Source organism: Nansenia antarctica, assembly GCF_963989245.1.
Source record: "Nansenia antarctica genome assembly, chromosome: 6".
NCBI lineage: Eukaryota > Metazoa > Chordata > Actinopteri > Argentiniformes > Microstomatidae > Nansenia > Nansenia antarctica.
The window spans coordinates 54,358,656-54,380,419 of NC_137676.1; the positions used below are offsets into that span (position 1 = coordinate 54,358,656).

At 43.5% G+C, this 21,764-nt stretch overlaps 1 protein-coding gene across 1 annotated transcript in view; it reads left to right on the forward strand.

The window, feature by feature from the left end:
- Window positions 1–4,718: 4,718 nt before the first annotated feature.
- mtap (methylthioadenosine phosphorylase) overlaps window positions 4,719–21,764 on the forward strand; it is a 28,790-nt gene continuing 11,744 nt past the window's right edge. Inside the window, exons 1-4 of the mRNA XM_080533190.1 lie at window positions 4,719–4,795; window positions 11,974–12,060; window positions 12,728–12,786; window positions 13,838–14,005. Of these exons, the coding sequence (XP_080389316.1) occupies window positions 4,772–4,795; window positions 11,974–12,060; window positions 12,728–12,786; window positions 13,838–14,005 (338 nt within the window). The 5' untranslated portion in view covers window positions 4,719–4,771. The remainder of the gene's footprint in view (window positions 4,796–11,973; window positions 12,061–12,727; window positions 12,787–13,837; window positions 14,006–21,764) is intronic.

Below are 21,764 nucleotides of genomic sequence, written 5' to 3' on the forward strand. Positions count from 1 at the left end.
TCTGTCTCTCTGCAGACTAAACCCTTCATTGGAGGATTGACAGACTAACAGTGATCTACTCACAAGGACTGGAATGAGGATAGGCCGACTCCAGCTTCAAACTACAGAAGAAGATGCTTCATCAGAGGGCCCTGCATGCTATAGGCCACCATTTACAAAACATTACATTATATTCAATGATCTGAAATATAATTGATCATTCCCTTGATGTCTTAGGCATGTTTTGATTGTTAATGAAGTAAGAATGTTGTGTTTAGACGTTTGTATTGAAGGTTGTAATGTAATATGTAAAAATCTCAAGTTAATTCATAATTCGTTATAGATTGACCTCCAGTATTTCAGATTCCTTTCAAACCTTCTCTTCATACACCCCCATATGACAATAGGAACATCACAGTGGCATGAATGCAGCCAGTTCATCTCATGCGACAGCATTTATGCTGTTGAAATGTGATGAAATCATGGTGACATTACAACTTTGAGTGCCTGCCAGTCTGTCTGAGGTCACCTTGACACATCAGTGATGTCACTCATGCCCATCTTCCAGTGTTCTTCCATTGGTCTTGTGATTTGAGATCAGATTATTGAACCCGTTCTGTGTGGGTGTGGGTTTGGTGTCACCACCATAGCCGGGGGACGTGAGTCAGTGGGTCTAGCAACCTGTCGAGTTAACATGGCAATCTATATGCAATCAATTATATTCAAGAAGTGCACACACAGTGGAACAGCCTTGAGAAATATAATAAATAATACCCTTTATGTGTTATGCATGTATTTTAATGATGTAAAAATATGTTGAAAACAAAAATAAAAATACCAAATTAACTTCTGAACGTTTTTCCACAGTGTTTCTAATATTGTCATCGAATGGTTATTAATATCATCAATAGATAGAATGATTTAAGATCCATATCTGTGGAAATCGAATTACGAAACGCGTTTCTACCCCCGTCCGTACGGCATAACAGGAAGTACAGTTCGTTGCTTTACCACTTTGAACAGTTGATCCAGTTGATTCGCAGCATAATGGGAACTAACATGCAAATCCTCATCTGCTACATCACCCTCTGCTGCTACAACCTCATCATCCTCATCTGCTACCTCACCCTGACCCTCTTCTGCTACAACCTCCTCATCCTCATCTGCTACCTCACCCTGACCCTCTTCTGCTACAACCTCATCATCCTCATCTGCTACCTCACCCTGACCCTCTTCTGCTACAACCTCCTCATCCTCATCTGCTACCTCACCCTGACCCTCTGCTGCTACAACCTCATCATCCTCATCTGCTACCTCACCCTGACCCTCTTCTGCTACAACCTCCTCATCCTCATCTGCTACCTCACCCTGACCCTCTTCTGCTACAACCTCCTCATCCTCATCTGCTACCTCACCCTGACCCTCTGCTGCTACAACCTCATCATCCTCATCTGCTACCTCACCCTGACCCTCTTCTGCTACAACCTCCTCATCCTCATCTGCTACCTCACCCTGACCCTCTGCTGCTACAACCTCATCATCCTCATCTGCTACCTCACCCTGACCCTCTGTTGCTACAACCTCCTCATCCTCATCTGCTTCCTGTTCAGACAGACATTAGAAACAAAGACACTGTCAACAAAGAGTACTGGTAGTCAGAGTGAATGTTGGGAAAGTGAAGATCATAGACAGGCAGGACCACCCCATGAAGAAGACCTGGCACAAGCATGGGTGGCTGGGCTGGCTGCAACCTGGTCTCACACGGCAGACTCCAAACGTCGAATTCCGACGTGTAGCTCGCAGGTGTGCGCCTGCTATGTGCGCCTGTCGGGGCTTCTCTCGGGATTATTACATTTAGAATTGCACTTGCATTAATTAGTTAGGCCACATTTAGGGTTAGGGTTAAGGTTAGGGTTAGGGTTAGGGTTAGGGTTAAGGTTAGGGTTAATGTTAGGGTCTCCGTTGGTTGTATCTCAAAATGTGGCCTAACTAATTAATGCAAATGCAATTCAAAATGGAATAATGCCGAGAGAAGCCCCGACAGGCGCACATAACAGGCGCACCCCTGCGCTTTCAAACGAGCGAACGTCGGAATTCGACGTTTGGATGCGATGGAAAACGTCGAATTCTGACGTCTGCCGTGTGAGACCAGGCTGGTTCGACACTGCCTGGGTTCCACCTCATGTTGGCATGGTAACAAGTAACCAGGAGGAAGACTGTGTGTATGATCCTGAGAGAATCAAAGTCATTGAGGTTTTGGAAGTGAATACAAAGACCATGTAAGTACAGTATAAAATACAGTATAAAAAAAGATTGTATACCCACTTCCTTGATTTGACCTTTTATGGTATTGTAGAACAACGTCACTTTGATATTTTGTTTGTTTCCATAGTCAGAGATGTCTAGTTGACTTGATACTGGCAAGTGGTGGTGCTGGTAGTGGTGGGCAATATCACCTTGCTTATTAATATATTCTCTCTTATTATTTCTCTCCTCTGTCTCACAGATCTAAATACATTCATCTGAAGACCCCTAAGGTTAGGCCCTTGAATGTGATGTATCATGGAACAACAATACAGGCTGGCGCAATACAGAGAGCTCGGCCCATAGGTGGCATGCTTGGAGCTGGTGCCTATGTCAACATGAATAACAGAAAGACAGAGGGCAGGAAGAGAAGACAGAAGATGAGAAGACAAGAGAGGACAAGAGGCCCGGGGTCACCATACTTCCTAGGGAACTATCTTGACAGCAGCACACACCCAGAGGATGAGAAGGAATATGTGATGTTCCATGGTACAGACAAAAAGAGTGCAGAACTGATCAAGAGAGACGGATTCAAGCCATCAAGAGAAGATGTCAGCATGCTTGGCGCTGGGGTTTACGTTAGCCGAGACATCCAGAAAGCGATCAAATACCCTCTTGGTGTTCCTGAATCTCAGAGAAGAGTACTGGTAGTCAGAGTGAATGTTGGGAAAGTGAAGATCATAGACAGGCAGGACCACCCCATGCAGACAACCTGGCACACAGAGTATGGGTACGACACTGCCTGGGTTCCCCCTGGTGTTGGCATGGTAACAAGTAACCAGGAGGAAGACTGTGTGTATGATCCTGAGAGAATCACAGTCATTGAGGTTTTGAAAGTGAATACAAATACCATGTAAGTACAGTATAAAATACAGTATTAAAAAAGATTGTATACCCACTTCCTTGATTTGACCTTTTATGGTATTGTACAACAACATCACTTTGATATTTTGTTCGTTTCTATAGTTACAGACGTATAGTTGAGTAAACATTCTGATTTGATACCAAGAAGTGGTGCTGGTAGTGGTGGGCAATATCACCTTGCTTATTATTATTATTATTATTAATAATAATAATAATAATATATTCTCTCTTATTATTTCTCTCCTCTGTCTCACAGATCTAAATACAGTCATCTGAACAGTGGAATGACCCCTGAAGATAAGCACGTCTATGTGATGTATCATGGAACAACAAGGCAGGCTGCCTTTGCAATACAGAGAGATGGGTTCACTCGGTCCAAAGATGGCATGCTTGGTGCTGGTGTCTATGTCAGCCGAGACATAAGAAACGTCATCAAATACCCCATTGGTGGTTCTGACCCAGACCGGATGGTTTTGAAGTTAAAGGTCGATGTTGGGAGAGTGAAGATCATAGACAGGCAGGACCACCCCATGCAGACAACCTGGCACACAGAGTATGGGTTCGACACTGCCTGGGTTCCCCCTGGTGTTGACATGGTACCAAGTAACCAGGAGGAAGACTGTGTGTATGATCCAAAGAGAATCACAGTGTTGACTATGCTCCAGGTGCCAATCCTGAAAAAGTAGGTGTTGATCCACCAGATGTCTGTCGTGTGTGTTCTTTGTTTTTAACATAACCTGATTTATTTTCTTTTTTAATAAGGATTAAATGGAGGAAAAAAATGGGTGAAAGCTAGTTTTTACATTTTGTAAGCCTCTCTCTGTGTGTGTGTGTCTCTCTCTCTCTCTCTCTCTCTCTCTCTCTCGCTCTCTCTCTCTCTCTCCCTCTCTCTCTCTCTCTCTCTCTCTCTCTCTCTCTCTCTCTCCCCCCCTCTCTCTCTCTCTCTCTGCAGACTAAACCCTTCATTGGAGGATTGACAGACTAACAGTGATCTACTCACAAGGACTGGAATGAGGATAGGCCGACTCCAGCTTCAAACTCTACAGAAGAAGATGCTTCATCAGAGGGCCCTGCATGCTATAGGCCACCATTTACAAAACATTACATTATATTCAATGATCTGAAATATAATTGATCATTCCCTTGATGTCTTAGGCATGTTATGATTGTTAATGAAGTAAGAACGTTGTGTTTAGACGTTTGTATTGAAGGTTGTAATGTAATATGTAAAAATCTCAAGTTAATTCATAATTCGTTATAGATTGACCTCCAGTATTTCAGATTCCTTTCACAGTATTTCCTTTCCTTTCACACAGTGGAACACAGCCTTGAGAAATATAATAAATAATACCCTTTATGTGTTATGCATGTATTTGAATGATGTCAAAATATGTTGAAAACAAAAATAAAAATACCAAATTAACTTCTGAACGTTTTTCCACGGTGTTTCTAATATTGTCATCGAATGGTTATTAATATCATCAATAGATAGTATGATTTAAGATCCATATCTGTGGAAATCGTATTACGAAACGCGTTTCTACCCCCGTCCGTACGGCATAACAGGAAGTACAGTTCGTTGCTTGACCACTTTGAACAGTTGATCCAGTTGATTCGCAGCACAATGGGAACTAACATGCAAATCAAGGTAAAGTCGATCTCTAGCTGGTTTATATTTGTTTCGTCTCCGGACTGAACTGACGGATGCACCGTGACATGTTGCCTTTTGATGAAGTCCAACCATGCAGCACGCAGTGTTGCAGCCTAGGCGTACTCGTACCACCAGACAGCAGGCCAGGCAGGGGGACAAGGGGAACATTTCCACTGTCAAGTTGTCAACTTCATGATACTGATCTTTCTGATATTAAAGCATAGGTACTTTCTGCTACTTGTTCTATGTCTGCTCTTTTGCACTTTTGCATACTCCTCCAACTAACCATGGTCGGAGTGGTTCCATGAATGTACTCCACGTGTGTGAGTGGGATTGACAAAGTGAAAGTGTGTATTTATTTAATCATCATAATAATAATAATAACTGTATTTGTATAGTGCTTTTCCTGCAAACGTTGCAGCTCAAAGTGCTTTAATCATTATATAATCATTAATTATTTAGTAATTTAAAGGCAATATTAAAATGATGGGTTTTTAGTCTTGACTTGGACATATTTGCTGAGGTTGCATCCCTAATGTAATCTGGCAGTGCATTCCACAATCTGGGTGCATAACATGAGAATTCAGCCTCACCAAATCTCTTCTTTTGTGCATGTGGTACACAGAGAAAACCAGCGTCAGAAGACCTGAGAGCTCTATTGGGCTGATATGCTAACAAAAGGTCTTTCAGATATTCTGGTGCTGTGCCATTGAGAGCTTTATAAACAAGCAGAAGGATCTTGAAATCTATTCTGAACTTAACAGGAAGCCAGTGTAGAGTTTCTAAAATAGGAGTTACTGTATGAGCTCGTCTGCTTGTTTTGGTTAAAACTCTCGCTGCTGCATTTTGGACTAATTGCAGCTGGCCAATAGCTTTCTTTGGAAGACCAGAAAGGAGACTGTTACAATAGTCCAAACGTGTAATAACAAAAGCATGCATTAACACTTCTGCATCAGCTTGCCAGAGAAAATTTCTAACTTTTGCAATATTCCGTAGATGATAAAAAGCATTTCTAGTGATAGATTTGATGTGAGGCTCAAAGCTTAAGTCAGAATCTATAATCACACCTAGATTCTTAGCTTCATGTTTGCAGTTTGAAAGCAAGGTTCCCATCGTATTCGACAATTTGTCTTTTTGTGGTTTTGGTCCAATGACAAGAATCTCAGTTTTGTCCTGATTTAGTTGTAGAACATTTTTGGACATCCAAAGTTTTATATCTCGGAGACAATTCTCCAGCGAGCTGAGTGCATGTGAATTATCAGGCAATACTGATATGTACAGCTGAGTATCATCAGCATAACTATGAAAATGTACACCATGTTTTCTGATGATTCCACCTAATGGGATCATGTACAGGGAGAAGAGCAAGGGACCAAGAATAGACCCCTGAGGGACCCCACATGTGATGTTAACATTATCAGAAACAGAGTCTCCCAGGACAACAGAGAAATGCCTACCAGCTAGATACGATTTAAACCACTAATACAAGTCCTGAGCGGCCGACACAGTTTTCTAAACAATGTATTAGAATAGTGTGATCTACTGTATCAAAAGCAGCACTCAAATCTAACAAGACAAGAACTGATACACCACCAGCATCTATGATAAGTCTGAGATTGTTTACAACCTTTACTAATGCAGTCTCAGTACTGTGGTTAGAACGAAAACCTGATTGAAACTTCTCAAATAAAATGTGTTTGCAAGAAAATCAGTAAGTTGTCTGAAAATCACTTTCTCAAGGATTTTACTTAGAAATTAAAGGTTAGATATTGGTCTGAAATTTCAGAGAACAGAATTATCTTGCTTTCCTTTCTTAAGTAGTGGTTTTATAATGGCAGATTTTAGGGGAGTGGGAAAGATGCCAGTTGATAGAGAGCAGTTCACAATTTCTAATACATTGTCAGTTAAACAGTCAAAAACACTTTTGAAGAACCATGTTGGGATTGGATCAAGTGAGCATGTTGAGGATTTCATTTGTGAAACAACTGTTTTTAAAGTATGGGGGTTGACAAGCTCAAATGAATCCATGACAGCAATAGGCATACTTCATCATCTGGGAGTACCAACTTAGATTTTGAATTCTCTAATGATATTTCTGATCTTATAATGGAAATCTTTTCTTGAAAGAATGTAGCAAATTCATTACATCTAAGTGTTGAAAGTGACTTATTTTCAACAGGCGCAACCACTTAATCAGACGATCAATGGTTGAAAAAAGCACTTTGGGGTTACCTTTGTTTTCAGAAATGATATCAGAGAAATAGGTTTGTCTAGCCAACTTCATTGCCCTATTATATGTAAAGATCTGTTTTTTGTAGTGTATATGTAGTTTAGACTTTCTCCATTTGCGCTCTGCTTTACGGCAGTTTCTTTTCAATTGGCAGAGTTCTTCATTTTTCCATGGTGCTTTGCGTTTTGATGACACTTTTTAGATTTTTTCTGGAGCTATAATATCAAGGGTAGTTCTCAATTTGTTGTTGAAGCCCTCTACTAAGGTATCTATGGAGAGTATTTCGCAAGGTGAAGAGAGTGAATTCATAAGGCTCATGAACTTTTCATTTGCCGATGAATTTAAACATCGCTTTTTGACAATGCGGTCCACATTCTTCTGTTTCATATAAGGTAGGTAGGTGCAAAGGTGTTGAAGGGAGGGGGGATTGACTTTTTTTTTTTTTTTGTGATCAATTTTTTATTATTATTTCAGGGAGTAAAACAAGGGGAGTGGTAACATACAAATAAACAAAGGAGAAAATAGAATAACACAAATACGGTTTACCAGTACAAATACAAAATGCGCATAAACCTTTCAACCCCCCCCCCCCTCCCCTTCCCTTCCCAATCTCCCTTTACCCCAATAATTCCCCACCTACCCCTCCTCCCACAAATGTCCCTCCCGCCAGATACCTCCCACCCACCCGCCCAATCACAACCCCCCCGCCACCCACCCCCCACCCAATCACAGCCCCCCGCCCCCCCCCCCCCCCTACAGGACCCTATGGAAGGAGCAAATCGATTAGCCTATAATAGTGTCTTGAGGATGGTTATAGTTTGGTCCCAGCATGAGACATTATCCGAAATTGCATGATGCCTGTTGGCTATCCAGTGTTCCATGCTGGCTATGTCAATGAAGTCTAATATCCATCTCTGCGTAGTCAAGAAATGGGGTGACTTCCACCTGCAAGCTATAAGCCTTTTGGCTGCTGTAAGGCCGGCCAGCCAGATGCGTCTTTGTTTGATGTTTAGATCCAGGTTTGAACTGTCATTTAACAATAGGACTAATGGTGAGTGTGGAATGTGTTTGGACAGGATCAGGGACAATGCATCACAAACTGTCCTCCAGAAATCAGCCACTCCCGGGCATTCCCATACCATATGAAAAAAGGTGCCAACTGTATTTCGGGTGCAAAGAGTACAGTTAGGTGAAGGTATGGTCTTTATTTTATGTAGCAGATATGGAGTGAAGTATGTCCTATGAGTAAAATTGAAATGGATAACCTGGTGGTTGGGATTTCTGGAGGAAAGGGATATGTTTTGCCAAATTAATTGCCAATTTAAGTTATTGTGTGATAAAGTATCTTTCCACACTCTGTCAATGTGTAATGGTTTTAAAGAAGCCTTAACCAGGATGGAGTAAAGAGCTGAGACCTGACCCCTGGGTCTGGTGAATGCTATGTGAAATGGATGTATGTCTAATGAGCTATTCCAGGGTACCCCGTATGTGCGCATAGCTGTACGTAATTGAAGGTAGAAAAAAAAGGACGTACCCGGTAAATTAAAGTTTCTCTGAATGTCTTGGAATGAGCGGAGACCCTCAGCCCCAAATAAATCTGAGAATGTGTGAACTCCCTTGTCACTCCACTGGGGAAATGAGATTGGACGGCCTCCCAACTGGAGAATTGAATTTTTAAATATAGGCGAATGGAGGTACCATTTGGTTGAGATTTTGCAGAGCTTTTCTGCGCATCGCCAAACTGAGATTAATTCAGTGATGATGGAGCCGAATTTCAATTTGGACTGTTTAATAGAAATGTTACAGTATATTACATCTTGTAACCTATGAGGATGGACAATGTTTTCCTCTAAGGGGCGCCAAGAAACACGAGCGGCCGGATCAAACCATGTGGAGAGAGGACGCAGCACAAAGGACCAATAATACCATTCGAAGTTTGGTAGCCCCAATCCCCCTTCGTTTTTTAGCCTCTGGAGGGTTGAGAATTTGAGTCTGGGCTTCTTCCCCCTCCATATAAAATGAGAAGAGATAGAGTGTAGTTTCTTCCAATAACCACTTGGTGGGGCTAGAGAGAGCATGGAACTAAAAAAGTTTATTCGTGGAAGAATATTCATTTTAATAACTGAGATACGGGAATGAAATGTGAGGGGTGAAGTTTTCCACCTTTGTAGATCAGAATCTACCTCCTTCAGCACATTCTTATAATTAATTGATACTGTGTTTGAAATTGAGGGGTAGATAGTGATACCTAGATATTTAATATTCTGGACCACTGGGATGTTCAGTGAGATATCTAACTGTCTAGCTGAGGCATTCAGTGGCAATAGAGCTGATTTTCCCCAGTTAATTTTGTAACCTGAAATTCGGCTAAAATTATTAAAGATGTTTAGAAGGTGAGGGAGTGACTGAGGGATATTCTGAATAAAAAGAAGGATATCATCAGCATACAGAGATATGTGATGTTTGGTGTTCTGGACCGTAATAGGATCATGGGTGACTGACTGGCGAACGGCCTGGGCCACAGGTTCCAGAGATAGGGCAAACAGCAAAGGAGAGAGAGGGCAACCCTGGCGCGAGCTGCGGGATACTGGGAACTGTTTAGAGCATGTGTTCCCTGTCAGAACCATTGCTGTCGGGTTAGAATATAGTAGTTTTATCATATCCACATAATGATCTCCAAAGCCCATATAGCGTAAAACCGCCCATAAAAAGTGCCACTCGAGACGATCAAAGGCTTTCTCAGCATCAAGTGAGAGAATAGCATTTGCTGAATCAGTAATATTCGAAGAGTCAATAATATGGAGAAGGCGGCGAACATTGTCTGAGGCAAGGCGATTTTTAATGAAGCCTGTTTGGTCCTCATGCACTAAGGTAGTCATAAATTGTTCCAGTCGAGAGGCTAGAACTTTGGCGTACAGTTTAGTATCTGTATTTAAAATTGACAAGGGGCGATAGCTTCCGCAGTCAGTAGGGTCCTTCCCCTTTTTCAAGAGCAAAGAGATTATAGCTATATTGTTGTTTTTGGAGAAGGAGCCATTTTTGATTGCAGAATGAATCATTCCCAATAGCAAGGGGCCAACTTGGGGCCAAAAGGCCAGATACAATTCAGGTGGTAGACCGTCTAACCCTGGTGACTTGCCTTTATTCATGCATGAAAGAGCTTTGTATAGTTCAGATAGCGTAATAGGAGAATCTAAATCAAGGGAGTCATTTTGGGAAAGCTGGGGGAGCTGTAAGGGGTTCAAGAAAGAACAAACAGCTTGATCATTATAATCAATCTCAGAAGTATATAGAGCCGAGTAGAATGCCCAGAAGTTATTGTTAACCTCTGTTGGATCAGTGCACAAAGTACCTGTAGAACTTTTAATTGAAGAGATGTTTGCTAGTTGTTCATTGGTTTTAAGTTTTGAGGCTAGTAAATGGCTTGGCTGTGCGCTGTGCAAGTAATGGTTTTGTCTAGTTCTATGAATGAGGAAATCCGCTCTATGTCTGAGAAGATGGTTAAGATCTTTAAATAACACTTCTCTCTCAAGAACTAGCTCAGGGGTAACATGCGGAGTCATTGTGATCTCCAGTTCAGCAATTTTCTTTTCTAAGTCTTGAATATGTTTTAATCTGGATTTGTGTAGATTAGAGGCAAAACCAATAGTTTTATCCCTAATGAACCCCTTCACCGCATCCCAGAGAATACCAGGATCATCCACAGGATTGACTTTTCTGAAATAATATCATTCATGATATTGCCAAAGCCTTCACGTGAATACACTGTATTACCGTAGGATTTTAAACCCAATAAGTTATGTTTAAAGTGTTTTTTGGGGGGTGAACGAAGGCACTCAAATGGTCAATATTCTAGAGTGCCATGGGTGTCTTTCTTCGCCAAACATGCATAAATTATTACGCTTAATTTTGTAGCCATCAAAGTAACATTCTAGATGTGTCAAAAGATCTTTCAGATATTCTGGTGCTGTGCCAGTGAGAGCTTTATAAACAAGCAGAAGGTTCTTGAAATCTATTCTGAACTTAAACTTAAGAGTAATCTAATGAAAATGATTGTAAAATAACAATAAAATATTGGCATTCACATATGACAGCTGTTTCATGATGACTATTTAGGGTTAATGATACCAGGGCTCTTCATTATATTACTCGACTTTTACAATTATGATGACCATAATTACAACTTCAGTAATGATTGTCAATCGTATTATACCCCTGTTCAACACACTTGCTAATATTACAGCAGTGAGTTAGATATTTCCATGCACTTTGATCGTCTGTATGTATATATGTTATGGTACATGTGGGAATACGGTACATGTGGGAAAACTAGGGTTAGGGTTAGGTGCTACGGTTAGGGTTAGGGTTAGGGTTATGATTAGGGGTAGGGTTAGGGTTAGGGTTAAGGTTAGGGTTAGGGTTAGACATGTCAGCATGTACCAAGTCACCCTAGCACCTAACCCTAACCCTAGTTTCCCCACATGTACCGTATTCCCACATGTACCGTAACATATAGACCTAATTATGTATTCAAAATACGCATAATCATAAGTAATAGAGGAGAAACACATACTGACATGACCCCAGCCGAGAACAGACACTAGGCTATATAAATTATTGCATAATAGATCACTGTTAGAATTCAGTGTTCTAGTTAGTAGACAGTCAGTCGCATACAGTAATATCCTGGGCCTAACTCCAAAGCAGTCATGCTGTTTACATTCCACATGGGCAAAGGCAGATATGAACGTCTTTATTCCCATTTGAATGTCATAACTCCCAGATGTGGACACATCACTGTACCTGCAGTGCAGTGCTATATGACATTTAATACTATACTATAGGATTGACTTCTGCACATATTTCAGTGGGTTGTGTGTGCTCATGCATTCTCTCTCTCTCTCATGTCTTCTCACATCTACGCTCTCATATTTACTCTCACTAGATTGGAATCATCGGAGGGTCAGGTCTCGATGATCCAGATATCTTGGAGGGAAGAACGGAGCGTTACGTGGACACGCCTTACGGAAAGGTCAGCTCCGCTCTGAACGTGTGTCACACAGTGGTCCCCTGTCACCCAACTGTCTGTGTAGGGGACAAGTCAGTATACCTCGGGGAAATGATGGAGAATGTGTGGCATGCAGGATATCTACAGTCTAGGATGTTAGGGTTAGGGGTTAGGGTTAGGGTTACAGACGGGTTAGGGTTAGGGTTACAGACGGGTTAGGGTTACAGACGGGTTAGGGTTAGGGGTTAGGGTTAAGGGTTAGGGTTAGGGTTACAGACGGGTTAGGGTTAGGGGTTAGGGTTACAGACGGGTTAGGGTTACAGACGGGTTAGGGTTACAGACGTTCAGATGAACATGTAATTTGTAGAACAGGTATCACTGGGATTCAGACACGGAAGGGATGTCAGCCCGACACCGTTGCATTTCTATCTGCAATGCTGTGAACGTCTCACCTCTGTTTATTCAACGTCCCGCCACAAACACAACTATTAGATTAATAATGTTATAAAGTTGTCCACTAATGAGGGCAGAATAGATCTTAATAATAAAAAAAAGAAGAAAAAAAAAAGCATTTGACATGTCAAGCTGTTATCTATGCATGCAGTTTCTTTCTGTCTGACATTTTTAAGTTTGACATCTTTCATTGAGTTTTTCCTAATATCTATGTTGTCTTCTCTCTCCTCCCACACAGCCCTCAGATGCTCTCATAGTGGGGAAGATTAAAAATGTGGAGTGTGTGCTTCTGGCGAGGTAAGCAGCTGTGACGACACCGACGGGAGAATAATGCTGTTAGGCAGCGCTCTTGTCGACGTGACCGTATGTGATGCATTAGCGCCATCTAGCGGCTGTTGTTTGCAACTTCTTTGAATCCGATTTCTTGTGATGACCTCTTTCTCCAACACCTATATTACGGTATATAGAAACCTAGAAATTACCAATCTCAAATTAGCTGCAAGCCATACTACTATCTGAAGGGATCTGACAGATAGTAGAGATTGGTCAGATGCAAGTGTTGATTAATTGAGTTGCCAGAACCGATTAATCGATTAAACGCCCCCCACCCCCCACATCGTGGGGCGTGATTTCAGCGTTTCTTTCATTATTACTGCAGGGCTCTTGCTTGACCAGCCCGCCAGGCGTGATTGGATAGTGACTGTGAGTGAATAAACGAGCAGGACCTGTTTCCATTGGATAAAATGACACAAGTCCCGCCCCAAGTGGCTTGCTTCAGTTGCGCCACTGAAAGTGAGGAGAGAAGTTTATTTTTCTGGGTTTTCTCGATTAATCAATTACCTATTTTTAAATAGTTTTTTTCTCTCGATTGATCGATTACCTATTTAAAAAATCGTTTTGAATGCCGACTAATCGAATAATCAAAGCCCTCCCTACTTTCCAAATCCAGAAAAAGCACAGAGGATATTGGGGGATGGGAGGACAATTTGTCAGCTTGCGTGGAAGAACACTTAAAACAGTTAAACACTGTCCAGTATATATGCTATGGTACATGTGGGCATACGGTACAAAAAAACTAGGGTTAGGGTTAGGTGCTAGGGTGCTAAGCTTAGGGTTAGGGTTAGGTGCTAGGGTGCTAAGGTTAGGGTTAGGGGTAGGGGTAGGGTTAGGGTTAGGGGTAGGGTTAGACATGCCAGCATGTACCAAGTCGACGTAGCACCTAACCCTAACCCTAGTTTTCCCACATGTACCGTATTCCCACATGTACCGTAACACAGACACCAGTACATGTGACCAATAAAGTTAGACTTTTTTCTTTAAAAAATGTTTTGACTTGGACTTGTTCCAGACACGGGAGACAACACACCATCATGCCCAGCAGTGTGAACTACCAGGCCAACGTGTGGGCCCTGAGGGAGGAGGGCTGTACCCACCTTCTGGTCACCACCGCCTGCGGCTCCCTCAGGGAGGAGATCCAGCCGGGGGACATCGTCATCATCGACCAGTTCATCGACAGGTGAGAGAGAGAGGCTTGGGGGCTTGGGGGACTGGGGGGTGGTTCAGCGGTCCAGCGCAGTTGTTTGGTTTCACACAGAGCCCCCCCCCCCCAGTCTTATTTTACATCTGAGGACATTTGCTTTCCTCTCCATGTCTGTGGAAGTGCAATGGGCAATGGCACTGTTGTTGTTTTGTTGTCTTCCGTTCGCTGACAGTTCGCTGACACACTGCGTGCTCAGCTCGTACTGCATTCTCTCTCTCCTATCTCTCCCTCAGAGTTGCGTTTTTATCAGGAGTGGACTGTACTCTCCGAAAGACCAGACCGGGCTGGTTGTTTTTGTGGTGAACAGTGAATAGTTTCATCTCGTCTCATCTTGGCTATTTTGATCTGAAAAAGCAGTCTTTAAAGCAGTCGGGTTCAATGGTCTCTTTGTTGTCGGTTTCTTTTGTTTCGGAGTCTTAAGTCTAGCGATTATCTAGCTATGACGTCAGTTGATACGGTGAAGACAGGCCGATTTATGTTTCCAGCCTCCGTGTGCACCTGGTACTTTAGATCACATTAGAACTGTCACACAGACGACGTCGTTATACAGAATCAGATCAGAGGTGGTGGTGATCAAAGGTGATGGTCGTCGGACCAGTACAGCGGGACCAGTCGTGCTGCGGTAGAATCAGTAGCGCGAGACGATTTTGTTGGAATCATCCGATGAATGTTTGCAATGCAGCCGCCGGCGTCATTACGAGAAATTACCGAAGTCGAGAGTCATTCTTTGAATAACTCGCACGTGCCCTTGTCACTCATCATTCAATCCCGTGTGTCGAGCCCAGACAGCGTGGAGTCTCTCTCCACTGATAACAGTTAAGTCGTTGACGGTCACAAGGAGCAGCATTGTTTTGGGGGACGGATCGGGAGCATTCTGATGTCAGTCGGTCCCGTGGTCCCAGGAAAAAAGAATTCCTGGCCCGGGTTTTATTTGGAGAACCCAGGAGGGACGGGGGGCTCGTTGTCCCGCGTGCGATGAAACGAGGGATGGCGTAAAAAAAACATGCGCGTTTTTATACCTGATCCTCGTTCTATCCCGTGCGTTACAACGAGCCTTGTCTCTCTGATTTGGACCTCCACCGTCCGGCCCCTCCGCCCCCGTTCACACCACAGAGCCGAACCGAACTGGGCCCGAACCAAGTGTGGAAACAGCCTCTGGCGGTCACCGTGTGGCAGAGTACGGTAGGCTAGCTACAGTGCCTTGCAAAAGTATTCACCCCCCTTGGCTTTTTACCTATTTTATTACATTACAACCTGTAATTTAAACACATTTTTAATCAGAATTTTATTTGATGAATCTGCACAAAATAGTGTTAGTTTTTAAATGAAATGAGAAATATATATATAAAAAAAGAATTAAAAAAAATAAAGAACTGAAAATTGGCATGTGCATATGTATTCACCCCCTTTGTTATGAAGCCCCTAAACATTTCTGGTGCAACCAATTACCTTCAGAAGTCACATAATTAGTGAAATGAAGTCCACTTGTATGCAATCTAAGTGTCACATGATCTGTCAGTATATACACACCTTTTCTGAAAGGCCCCAGAGGCTGCAACACCTAAGCAAGAGGCACCACCAACCAAACACTGCCATGAAGACCAAGGAACTCTCCAAACAAGTCCGAGACAAAGTTGTTGAGAAGTACAAGTCAGGGTTGACTTGGGTTATTAAAAAAATTGCTTTAGCAGTATGCTTGGGGTCGTTGTCCTGCTGGAAGGTGAACCTCCATCCTAGTCTCAAATCACTTATAGACTGGTACAGGTTTTGCTCAAGAATATCCCTGTATTAAGCACCATCCATCTTTCCCTCGACTCGGACCAGTTTCCCAGTCCCTGTTGCTGAAAAACAGCCCCACAGCATGATGCTGCCACCACCATGTTTCACTGTGGGGATGGTGTTCTTGGGGTGATGGGATGTGTTGGGTGTGCGCCAGACATAGCGTTTTCCTTGATGGCCAAAAAGTTAAATTTTAGTCTCATCTGACCAGAGCACCTTCCTTCCACCTTCCTCCATCCACTCTTCGATAAAGCCCAGCTCTATGGAGTGTACGGCTAATTGTGGTCCTATGGACAGATACTCCAGTCTCTGCTGTGGAACTCTGCAGCTCCTCCAGGGTTACCTTTGGTCTCTGTGCTGCCACTCTGATTAATGCCCCCCTTGCCCGGTCCGTGAGTTTTGGTGGGCGGCCCTCTCTTGGCAGGTTTGTTGTGGTGCCATGTTCTTTCCATTTGATTATGATGGATTTGATGGTGCTCCTGGGGATCATCAAAGATTTGGATATTTTTTTATAACCCAACCCTGACTTGTACTTCTCAACAACTTTGTCTCGGACTTGTTTGGAGAGTTCCTTGGTCTTCATGGCAGTGTTTGGTTGGTGGTGCCTCTTGCTTAGGTGTTGCAGCCTCTGGGGCCTTTCAGAAAAAGTGTGTATATACTGACAGATCATGTGACACTTAGATTGCATACAAGTGGACTTCATTTCACTAATTATGTGACTTCTGAAGGTAATTGGTTGCACCAGAAATTTTTAGGGGCTTCATAACAAAGGGGGTGAATACATATGCACATGCCAATTTTCTGTTTCTTTTTTTATATATATATTTCTCATTTCATTTAAAAACTAACACTATTTTGTGCAGATTCATCAAATAAAATTCTGATTTAAAAAATGTTTAAATTACAGGTTGTAATGTAATAAAATAGGTAAAAAGCCAAGGGGGGTGAATACTTTTGCAAGGCACTGTATGACTGTCTCCTTGCCCCCAGAGGAGAAACTCTTCCAACAGCGCCTGCCTTGGTCAAGCTCTGAGTCTGCAGTGACAGCTGGGGTAGGGTCACTTTGCTGCAGTGGGGCTGAGCCAGAGTCCAGGTCTAGCTGACTACAGCAGGCCCAGGGTGAGAGAGAGTACTCAGAGAGTAGAGGAACCATGATATGTGACAGCAGCTGGCGAAAGCGGGAACAAGTTGGCAGCGAATCCAAAATGTTCTCTGAGATCGAAATCTCTCAAAACAGATGTCAGAGACTGATTAGTGACTATACCAGACGTTTACTCCCAAGTTGTCGCTGCTAATGGAGGTGCCACAAGCTATCGACCAAAGAGGTTCACATATTTTTTGCACCTGCGCTAATTTCTTTGTAATTTGGTTTTCCTACTACACGCATGATTCCCTCTAAACCTGTTATTGTCAGATAAAAAAAACTGGTTCTGATTAAATGAAGATTTCATGGTAAAAACTATAGAAATCTGTAATTGCACAAGAGGTTCATATACTTTCAAACATCACTGTATGTAGATAGATAGATAGATAGATAGATAGATAGATAGATAGATAATCAGTCATCAGTCTATATATAGATAGATCAGTGATTATATAATGAGAGAGAGAGAGAACATATCACTGATATATCTATATATAGACTGACTATCTATCTATATATATATCTATAGAACATATCACTGATCTATCTATATAGACTGATCACTGATTATCTATCTATCATTATCTATCTATCTATCTATCTATCTATCTATCTATCTATCTATCTATAGAACATATCTCTGTGATGCAGCTAGGTTGGTAGCAGCCCTGGTCTCTGCTGTGGCCTGGGTCGGGCCCTGCGCCCTGCCCACATCCTCCCCGAGGCCAGGCGGTGGTTCACTATCCTCCCTCAGCTGACAGCTGTCTCTCTGCCCACACTGAGGAGAGCCTCCCGCCTGCCTGGCAGGGCATCAGAGAGGAGAAGGACCTCTCCCAGGCCCAGCCCAGGCTGTCACTGTCCACCACAGCTCTCCCTCTCCTTCCCCCTGGCTAGCCTGGATCTCAACTGGCTTGTGTTTTAGGTGTGTGTTCATGGGGGGGAGGGAGTAGTGTTCCTTGTAAGCAGAGAAAGACGTGAGGGCAGCAAATGCACGTGGCGGTAGTGTAGGATAGCAGCTTTTTCAGATTCAGTGAAACCCCCCTTTTGTGTGTATGATGATGCTGGTAGAGAGAGAGAGAGAGAGAGAGAGAGAGAGAGAGAGAGATGAGGGGTTTTCCTCTAGTTTCGTTTTCCTCCCCAGAGGCGGCATGGAGGTTTTAGAAAAAATAAATTCGTTCTTCTTTTTCGTAGAAAAAGAACGGTCACGACAGGGTTTGTGTCCTTTTTCGTAGAAAAAGAACGGTCACGACAGGGTTCGTGTCCTTTTTCGGGTTATTTTTACGTTTCTTTTCTGAGTGGGGGCAGTCCCACTCATAGTTTTCATTTTACTGGACAGATACAGTGAAGGCAGACAGGAAGGTAAGGAGAAGAAGGGAGAGAGAGGGGGCATGTCAGCAGTGCATGGGCCGGATTCGAACCCATGCCGACATGGGCACATGTAGACCGCGGTGCTAGACCACTGGACAGCCTCAGGGTTCGTGTCCCTTGGCAGTCGGCCTGGCCTCAAAGTCCAAGGACGTATCGATACTTGGGTTTGTTTCAAATCGAATCAAACTTTATTAGTCACGCACACAGCTGTAATTGACATGTGAAAGTGAAATGTTTTGGGACTTTGCTCAGCAGCAGGTGACAACAATCAACAAAACAATATAATGTACCGGTAGTCATAAAAAAGGGACAATAGCAGTGCATAAGTAGTGCAAGTAGAAAAAGCGATTTGGGGAGGCTGCATTCTCATTTTATGCACCCATATTGTGGAACACACTGCCAGTTTACATTAGGGATGCAACCTCAGCACATATGTTCAAGTCAAGACTAAAAACTCATCTTTTTAATATTGTCTTTAAATGAAAAAATTATGAAATTATGATTCTATCATGATTGGAGCACTTTGAGCTGCAACGTTTGCAGGAAAAGCGATATACAAATAAAAAGTTATTATTATTATTATTATTAAGTAGCAGCAGTAATGACTGAATAATAACAATAATAATACAGTGCAGTGCAACCTAACACAGTGTTGTGCAAATAGTGATCATTTATCAGTGATCAGCTACTTCTATCAAGTCCGCAACTCAGCTGTGTAGACGAGAACGGGTCATTCCACCGCGACTCTTCAACGTTCCCGCTTTTTTTCCCCGGGAGCCACACGGAAGCGATGTCGGCATCGGCTTTACGGGAATGAAATGCGGAAAAAAAGCACCGTTCATTCGATACTCAATTTTCTCCCCACGGTTCCACCTTCCCCGCGGTAGGCACGGTAACTGCGCGACCAGTCGACGAGGCGAACCGCCAAGGTGTCAAAGCCTAGCGCGGGAAACATCGACACCGGTCTCCCTTCCTTCCTACTTCCTGGTGTGTGTTTTGGTCGTGTTCCAGTGTTGTTGTTGTGCAGCGTAGGTTCACCTGGGTCGTCACACACACACACACACACACACACACACACACCCCTCCCTCCCCGCGGTGGATAGCTGTCTTTTGCCGTCACCGCCTATTAGGGTTAGTTTTTTTCTTTTTTTTCCTGAGGCGTGGGAAAATCCTGTGTGTGTCTGTGTGTGTGTATTGAGTGTTGAGGTGTAAGTGTCACTGAGAGTGAGAAGGGTGGCGGGCCTTCTTTCCCACGTAGCCACACAGTCCCGTGTGCCTCCGGGCCTCACTAGCCTCCAAACGTAACCCAGCCCTGGGAGGTAATTCGACAAGGCTCGCCACCCCCTCTCCTCCTCCATGTCACCTTCACCTCCCCTGGAATCCCATGTCAGCAGACAAAACAAGGCATAAACAAGTCATTATCATTCCTGGGGTTGAATACAACTCCACGTATTGTCGTGAGTCGTATTGGCGTTATGAAGCGGAGAGTTCTTCTAACCCAGTGGGGACAGGAAACGGAGAATGTGTTGTGTAGCAGCAGTTCTTGTTGACGATGACAACATGAGAACATTCCAGAAGCCCTCTCTCTCCAGTCTCTCCTTTCTCCTCCTCTCAACCATAGTCTAAACTGCAGGTATTGGAGCCCTAAATAAAATAATAAGAATAATCCTAATAATGATACATTTTATATGTAGAGCACTTTTTTTCATTTGGACAATCTCAAAGCGCATCGAACTGAGTGCCTTTAGAAAAAAGAAAGAATAAACCAAAAACCAAACGATACAGTATTAACAACTTAGAAGATGACAGGTAAGTCTTGTCTGAAGAGGTGAGGTGTTCTTAGTCCTGGTTGAGAGGAGGGGAGAGCGTCCCCGAGGCCACAGAGCTCGACCCACAGAGCAGGGTGAACTATCCTCCATCTCTCTTGGCAAAACTATCCTCCTCACCAGTGGCGGATTAAGTTGGTCAGTGGCCCTAGGCTACTCCTTTGTGTGAGGCGCCCCCCACCCCCCAATACACGAGCCTCCCCCCTCCCCAAAATACACAACTCACGAGCACCCTGCACACACACACCACTCATAATGCTTTACCATAAAACACATTGTGCTTTAATAACATAATGCAAACAATAAAGCCCCTGGGCTTGAGTCATTGTTCGGGCTCCTACCTACACCAAAAATGATAAGCTACAACTACACCAACCAGAACCTATGACCAGAAACACACGTATCCCAATGGAGTATGTTAGTCCTCACCGACCGGTACCATAACGATAACCCGTCATTTGTTTTTCTAACTAACTAGATGTGTAACCTACATTGTTCTGGAACTGTCCCGTGACAATTCGGAAAACCTTCACACACTTTGCCAAACGAGGGATGTCGGCAGGTATGTTCAAATAACCCGGTCCGTTTCTGGACTTGACTTCCTTCAGGATGACCGCCCGTGACCCTTTAGCCACGTCTAACGATCGACCTCTGACCTCGTCGAACCCGCAGCCCCTGTCTGTGGACGCACACGTCAACAGTGACGACGCCTATTCACACATGTCTTTGTTGTTGCTAAAGTAAACTGGACTGCCGCTGAGATGTACCGCGAGGGGCGTGTGTGTTTGGGGCAGAGACAGGGGAAGTGAACATGTCCAGACTTGTTCAGTCTCGTCCCGCACCATGTGACAAAACAACAAACGGACGATCGTACGATTACGGTGCGATGATGATGTCATGTTAAGACTTTGGATCGCGCGGCCGCTCGTAAAACCACCAAACAAACAACCGCTAGTCAGCTGTTGTCTAGGTAACATGTTTCTCTTTCTCTCTCTCTCTTTTTCCCTCCCTCTCTCTCTCTCTCTCTTTTTCCCTCCCTCTCTCTCTCTCTCCCTCTCTCTGTCTCATGCCCTCTCTCTCTGTCTCTCTCTCTCTCTGTCTCTGTCCCTGTCTCTCTCTCTCTCATACCCTCTCTCTCTCTCTCCCTCTCTCTGTCTCATGCCCTCTCTCTCTGTCTCTGTCTCTCTTTCTCTCATGCCCTCTCTCTCTGTCTCTCTCTGTCTCTGTCTCTCTCTCATGCCCTCTTTCTCTCTCTCTCATGTCCTCTCTCTCTTTGTCTCTCTGTCTCTGGCCACAGTCGATTCTAGCCACAGACACTCATGCTCTTCACTTCTCACTCTGACCCAGTTAGAAAGAACTCCAACACACGACAGTTCATGGTGTGTGTGTGCCCTTCTCACCGGAAGATTCTCTGAGCTACAGTGTGTACCGTAAATAAATATAGCCCTGGTAGTTTTATCTCACCGCCTCGATCGCCTGAGGCTTACACCCAGTGTATTTGTCTGCCTTTTTTGTGGCCAAGCTTACTCTCTTCTTTGGAGGGCGTTTTTTTTTTATTTAAACCGGAGAGGTGACTAAATACTGAAGGAGTGACTACCATCTGTGTTAGCCAAACCGT